General features: G+C 49.9%; 1 protein-coding gene across 1 annotated transcript; it reads right to left on the bottom strand.

Moving 5' to 3' along the window:
* Positions 1 to 1,503: 1,503 nt before the first annotated feature.
* On the bottom strand, positions 1,504 to 6,622 carry CLDN2 (claudin 2). Its single transcript, XM_043895552.1, has 2 exons — positions 5,762 to 6,622; positions 1,504 to 1,750 (listed from the first exon to the last, which is right to left on the bottom strand). The coding sequence occupies exons 1-2, from the start codon at positions 6,442 to 6,444 to the stop codon at positions 1,543 to 1,545; spliced, it is 891 nt and encodes a 296-aa protein (XP_043751487.1). The 5' UTR covers positions 6,445 to 6,622; the 3' UTR covers positions 1,504 to 1,542.
* Positions 6,623 to 6,986: the final 364 nt, after the last annotated feature.

The following is a 6,986-nucleotide window of genomic DNA, read 5'->3' as shown; positions in this document are numbered from 1 at the left end:
AGGATAGCAAAAGAGTCGGACATGACTTAACGACTAAACAACAACAACTGAAAGCACTGTTGGAGAAAAGGAATTAACCACTGAAATGCTGGGTTGCCTGCCACACTACTCACACTCATTTGGCATCTAATTTCACATCCAAATTTCACTCCCTAATGTCTTTTTGAAAGCCCGTGAGTTTTCTCAAGGTTTTCTCCACAAGGCCTTATGAAGAGAAAGTTCTTCAAGGCCTTCCTAAGAAGTGACTTATAAGGTGGTGAGGGTGCTGTAGTGGAGGAATGGGATTTCAGGATGACAGGAAAGCAGCACCTCCTGGTTTGCCCTTGTATGGTGACTTCCTGCTTTGTCAAGCCCTAAGAACCTCCTGCTTGTCTTGCAGAGAAATGAGGCCTAGAGCAGGGAATTGTAGGCAAGTTTTAACTAGGAATTCCTGAGCTGCAATTCTCAGGAAGGTGGTGGGTCGTATGAGGTGGAGGGGGTGGTCAGATTATAGTTTTTGTATAGCTGTTCCTGGTAACAGCCTGTTAATATTTTTTTCCATTTATTTTTATTAGTTGGAGGCTAATTACTTTACAATATTGTAGTGGTTTTTGTCATACATTGACATGAATCAGCCATGGATTTACATGTATTCCCCATCCCGATCCCCCCTCCCACCTCCCTCTCCACCCGATTGTTAATATTCTATCAGTGATCGCATCACAGCATGTAGGGAGCCACGTTTTAGGGCAAGAGAGAGAGATAACCTGCTGGACTTCCTGTTTGAAGTTCGCCCCCCGCCTTCCCATTGAGATAACAGAAATTCTCATCAAAGCTGAGAGCCGCTCGCTGGGGCCACGAGACCAGACTTGGCAAAGGCTGGTCTTCAGCCCGCTGAAGAGAAGCACATGGACTTTCCAGCCTGGGGTCTGCATGTCCCAGAGCGGGCAGCTGCAGGCATGAAAGAATCCCACATCCATGAGCGTAGGGCTGAGTGGTTGACCCTGCAAGGCCTCATTTGGCTTCCTTTAGCACTGGGGCCCTCCTCTCTCCCTTCTCTCATGTACAGACGTGTTTCTCCTCTGGTCGAGAGCCCAAAGGCCTCAGGTTACCTGAATGGACACTGCCTCTGCTGCTTCCAGCAGTTTCCGGAGCCCTGCCCAGGAGAAGGAGATGAGGGGGGCGAGGTTGAGCCCCAGTGTCTCTCTCTCCATTACAGCCGCTTAGGGTTCTGTGAGGCAAACTCAAGGAGCTCGCAGGTTAGCTGTGTGGCATATCCCTGTTTCTTCCTTAGTATAGCCCTCTCCCCTACTTCTCTATCCCTGTGGTCCTTCAGCTGGAGGAAGCAGTTTTCTTTGTTTGATCATCCTTCCCCCAGAAGCTGAAGTAGTGCCAGACCCTCCTTTCCTATGGATTGGGATTTAGAAGATTTTCAAACCATTTTTAACTAGCCCCTGATATACCCCTATCTTGTGGCACTTTTCCTTATCTCTCACAAGACAGACCATTTTATATCTTGTAGCACAGGTGGGTGTGCATGTCTTATCTCCCATAGATCAAGTATCACCTGCTACTAGGCACAGACGTTACCTTGTTCACCCTTGTTACCGTCAAAGGCTTCAGCACATTGCCTACCACCAGGTAAGAGGGCAGTTGGTAGCTCGCCAGCTGGAGAGCTGGCTGGACGGCTGTTTGACTGGCTGAATGAAGGTCTTTCAGAAAGTTGGAGTTCATCTTTCCACCAAGAAGCCAGTTTTGGCCTCCTCCTCCCCTGTTAATAATCACATAGCCATGGGTCAGTAGGGCCTCCAGGGGGAAAAACATGAGTCACACCATTATCAGAGGAATGAGGGAAGGCAGAAACATCTCTCCTTGTGCAAGGGTCAGAACTGTGAGGCCAAGGAATAGACGCAATGGCCTTCACTGTTCCCTGGGTCTGTGGCTAATCTAAATTACTTTATGACGGAAGGCAATGGGGTGACCTGAAAGCTGTTCAACTTGGACCCAGACTCAAAGAGAGTTCTGGGAAAGTAGCTAGAGCAAGGCTTTTCTTGCTCAACTACCCAAAAGGATCACTTGCTCTTTATCACACCTGTCCCAGTTTTTCTAGTTGGCGATGAATGTCTAACTCCTTCCATAGAATCTTCCCAAATTAAAAGACAAGCCTCAATCTAACATGACGGGAAGCTCTGTGCCCTATTTTCCTCAAAAGCCCTTATACTGTAGTGAAAGACAGGAGCAGGAAGGTGGCAGGAATCTGAAGAGTCACAGGCTGCCCCCCCCTTCCCGACTTACACCTTCTGAGACAGAATCCCAGACCCACGTTTGGTGTGGGATGGGTTTCCAAGCTTATGTTCTTATTCTGACACTGTGACTTTAAGGAATTTACTCACCTCTCTGGGCCTCCCTTTTGTCTCCTGTAAAAGACCTGCTTCATTGGGGGTATTTTGAGGAGGCAGTGAAATCATGGATCTGAAAGGGCTTTGGCTACCAGGTGGTGGGTCATCAGAGCCCATATCAGGTTGCAACCCACTGGCTCAGACAGTAAAGAATCCACCTACAATGCAGGAGATGAGGCAGGAGCCACAGGTTCGACCCCTAGGCCAAAAAGATCCCCTGGAGGAGGAAATGGCAACCCATTCCGGTATTCTTGCCTGGGAAATCCCATGGGCAGAGGAGCCTGGCAGGCTACAGTCCAGGGGTCACAAAGAGTTGGACACGACTGAGTGACTAAGCACACACAGCCCAGCAAAGTCAGCAAGGCTAATCCATTTACCAAATTCCAGCGGCCCCCAGTCAAGGGCTCTGGGGTTCTTGGTACCAGGCCAGAGATAGGACCTTTTATTACACATGTGTTCAGAGAGCCCTCTCCCCACTGCCCTTACTCCTGCCTGCCACTATTCCCTCTAAATGGGATTGGGTGGTAGGGTCCTACTATCTCTGCCACAAAGAAGGCTCACCTCAGGAATGCAAGGGTAGTGTGTCTTATAACAGGCTCCTGTGTGCTGAGGCCCACCAGGTCTAGGGACTGGGGAGGCTGAGTCTTGTAGGGCTCCATTCTTGTCAGGGTTGCCACACTCAACATGTTTACACATCAGACTTGGTTAATTCCCACTGAGGTTAGAACAGTGCTAAATCATTGGCCTTCCAAACTCCCACGCCTCCAGAGGTAGAGGAATTGGAGTTGAGGTGTCATGTCTTATTTAAATGTAAGCTTGGCATTCCCCCTAATGGGCCAGTTAGCTGGACCCAGGCTGGCCAACTGGCCAGCATGGCAGGACAGGCAGTTCCAAGTGGTTCACTCAGTGAATTGATCCTGCTTACCCAGATTTCTCTCATGGGAGACCAGCAGACCCTATATGTCCCCAGTGTTACCTTACTGGCCACGCATTGTTTTCCTCAGACAACTTGCAACCTCTGGCAGGCTTTCGGTACTGGCTGTTAATATTGTTTTATTGGCAGAGTCCTATTTTGGGAGTCAGGAAACTCAGGCACCTATACAAGCTGTGTTGCCCTGCAAAAATCTCTTTACTGATATGTGCCTTAGTTTCTCCATCTGCCAAATGGAGATTTGTTGATCTATTTCACCTTCCTCATAATGGTGGTTCAGAGATGAGTGGAATAAATATGTAAGCATTTAGCAAAAAACTTAAAGGAAATAACTTGTAAGAAGGGAGGGTCCCTGGACATTATGAAAAGGTTAATGTTTCCCTAAGAAGGGGCAAGAGCATCCTGCTTTCTTAATGTCTCCAGTAAGGTCTAGAATTTTCTATTCACTTGGAGGAGAGAAAGACCAATTTTCATTCTACCCTCCCCTTCGCCCAGTTCCCTCAGTCACACCTGCCCTGTCTGAATTAATTAGAATTAATAAAACAGTTGTTCAATCAACAAGTCTTTATTGATCACCTACTATGTGCTCAGCACTCTTACAGATAGTCTGAAAAATATACACATGGCTAAGATATGGACCCTACCCTTCAAGAGTTTACAATGTACTTGTGAAATTGGTTACATACACATGGAAAGATAATTATCCATCAAAAATTGTGAATAATAAGCATCAAAGAGTGATTTTTTACATTGAGGGTTGGAGGATGGAGGGGTAAAAGAGGGACGGAGTGGTCAGAGGAGGCTCGGTGAAGGAGGCTGTACCAAGCGACTTCTTCAAGCATGAGGAAGACTTGGCTAAGGGGAGAGGGCCTTCCCGCTTAGGAGAGGAGCTTAAATACAAGCAAGAACTGTGAAAGACATGTTATAGACAATGACTGGACCCCTCCTGCTGGCGCTGAGGTGTGGGGCAGTGTATTGGAGTTTGTCAGAAGTTAGTCATGCTCAAGCCTTTGGTTTGTTTGTGACTGTCACCCCCACCTCCACCCCCAGGGGAAAGGGGGCATTTTGAAATCTTGGAGCCGAGCTGAAACTGTCTGCCTAGGAATCCTCTACTCGTCCATCTCAACCAAAATCCCAGGCGGCAATTCAGCTATCACTCAGGTGAGGGCCATGGCACCTGGGTCAGGATGACTCCATGCTGGAGCCCTTCGATGCCTTCTAGCAATTCCACCATGTCTGGTAAAGGATGGTCAGGGGAACATGAAGGTGACTGACAGGGGGCCCATCTGGGGCTGTGGTCTTTCAGAGGTGCTACTCTGCTCTGTGGGCAGACCCTGGGGGCCTGATCTCAGCCTTCAGGCTGGTTCTCCATTAAGCCTGAAGACTCCTGGGCGCTGCCTCTCTCTGGCCCAATAAAAACACTCATTGTAGTTCCCACCCGTGTCCACCCATGCTCCCATGCTGTCACCCCCAGCCAAGGACCATCTCGAAACCAAACCAGTTTCCTTTTCCTACAGAAACCATTGTGCAGGCCCTTTCGCCTGTTGCTAGCAGGACGCCAGGTCAGAGGGAGACAGGGGCTTCAGTGCAAGTTGGAGCTGTAGCTTTTGAGGGAGCTCCTTGGTACAGTCAAGAGTCTACTGCCCCCTTGAGTGCTCTGTCATATGTTCTTTCCTTGTGCTTTCCTCTCTCTGGAAGCTAGGTCCCTGGGCCACGATTCTGGCCTTTTTTTTTTTTTTTTTGGTCCTCAGCTTTGGTCCTTGCCCTCTCATCCTCCACCACATTGCTGTCTGTTCCCTCAGTACAGTGGGGTGGCTTTATTTCAGTTCATACACGTTCAGTTAGACACATTCAGTCTAGACATGTGGAGTCATAAGAGTGGGATGGAGGAGGCTCCAGGGCCCATTACTGGCCAGTCAGTTTGTTTGGAGGGAGGCTTGCAAAGGAGATTGGTGCCATGCCCATAGGAGCCACCACCCCTTCACACCCACCCCCACCCCCCAGCAATGAGCTAAGAGCCAACCTCAGCAAGAGGAAGGGTCTTTGATCACAGAGAGGGTCAATCAGTGGGACACACTTAGTGGGCTTTTGGATGGACTCCCAGGTAAATCAAAGGGTAAAGGGGAGATGCTGGGGCCTGGCTTCTGGTAGGGGGTGGTTGGAGTTGAGGGTTGTGTATTCCAGGGCTAGGGGGGTGGAAGGTGCCAAAATGAAGGAAACAGAAAGTCTGGCTTAGCAAGAGTCTTGATAGTTTAACCTGCATGCTGTCACACCAGCTCCTGTTTCTGCCTTTGTTTGATCCAGTGGCCAAAGTCAGTCTATCTTCAGCAGCACCTTCTGACACGATCCAGTGCCAATATCCCTTACCTGTGGACGTGGGGGGGCACTGTCCACTGGTGTTCACAGACCCAGCCACCACCCCCAGCTCTGGCCCCTGGTTCTTCACACATACCCTGTCAGGCTGTAGGAGTTAAACTCACTCTTGCCTTTGGGCGCTTGACCAGGCCTTGGAGAGCTCCTAGTGGCCAGGGGCTGGGCCTGATAGGCATCGTAGTAGTTGGAGCGATTTCCCTGGGGTGAGCAGGAAAAGCAGAGGAAGATTCCAGCTACCAGGGAGAACAGGGAGGAAATAATGCCCAGGTAAAGAGCCTCTCCGATCTCAAATTTCATGCTGTCAGGCACCAGCGGGGAGTAGAAGTCTCGCAAGATCCCGTGAAGATTCCAGGCAACAGGGATGAAGCCCAGGAGGCCTCCAAGGATGAAGAAGACTCCGCCCACCACCGCCACTCTGTCTTTGGCTCGAGACTCCTGGAAGAAGACTGTGCATCTCATGCCCACCACAGAGACAATGCAGGCCAAGGAGGACATGGCGCTGGATGTAACCATCATGGCCTGGGCAGCTTGGATGTCAGCAGGCAGGCCTAGCATGGTGCTGTAGATGTCACACTGGGTGATGCCTGTGCTGTGTGTTGCACACTCCATCCAGAGGCCCTTGGAGAAGCCAACCGCAGTCACAATGCTGGCACCAACATAGGAGCTTGTTCGCCAGCTGGGGAGCAGCATGGCAATCAGGGTGCCCAACAGCCCCAGAAGGCCCAGGATGTAGCCCACAAGCTGGAGGCCAATAGAGGCCATGGCAGACCTCTCAGCACACGCAACTTCACGGCAGGCTCCCTTGTCTGCTGGCTGTAGCTTTGGCTCCTTGGATCCCGGCCTCTAATCCCTCATTTCACAGTGTCTCTGCCAGGCCGACTTCTCTCCTCCTTACAAGTGTCTGTGGGTGGCCACAAGCAGGCTCAAGAAGGCATCTAGAAGACCTTAAAAAAATCCATAAACCAGATTAAATATTGACCAGAAGCTTATGAGAAACCAGAAAATGCTGGATGCCTTTTGACCTTTGTTATCTTTAGAAAAAACACATGAGAAAGAAAGGAAAAAAAAAAACTTTGAAAGTGGAGCCAAAATGTCATCAGCTCCTGCGTAGGCACATGCTTTATATTGGCAGCCAGACAAAACCAGGAGCCAGACAGGTGGCTGCTTTCTGAGAAGGTGGCAATGGCAGGGTCAGTTGTGGTGACTATGTTAACTCCAGGTCACACTGTCAGTTGGCTCTGTCTCCAAGCCCTGCTGTTTAATGCATTGCCCAGCAGCGGTGCCACAGGGCCCCTCAATTGCAC

The sequence above is a fragment of the Cervus elaphus genome, chromosome X (genome assembly GCF_910594005.1).
Source record: "Cervus elaphus chromosome X, mCerEla1.1, whole genome shotgun sequence".
NCBI classification, from domain to species: domain Eukaryota; kingdom Metazoa; phylum Chordata; class Mammalia; order Artiodactyla; family Cervidae; genus Cervus; species Cervus elaphus.
The sequence above is the reverse complement of the archived record's forward strand: the minus strand, read 5'-3'. Positions and strand labels throughout refer to the sequence as shown.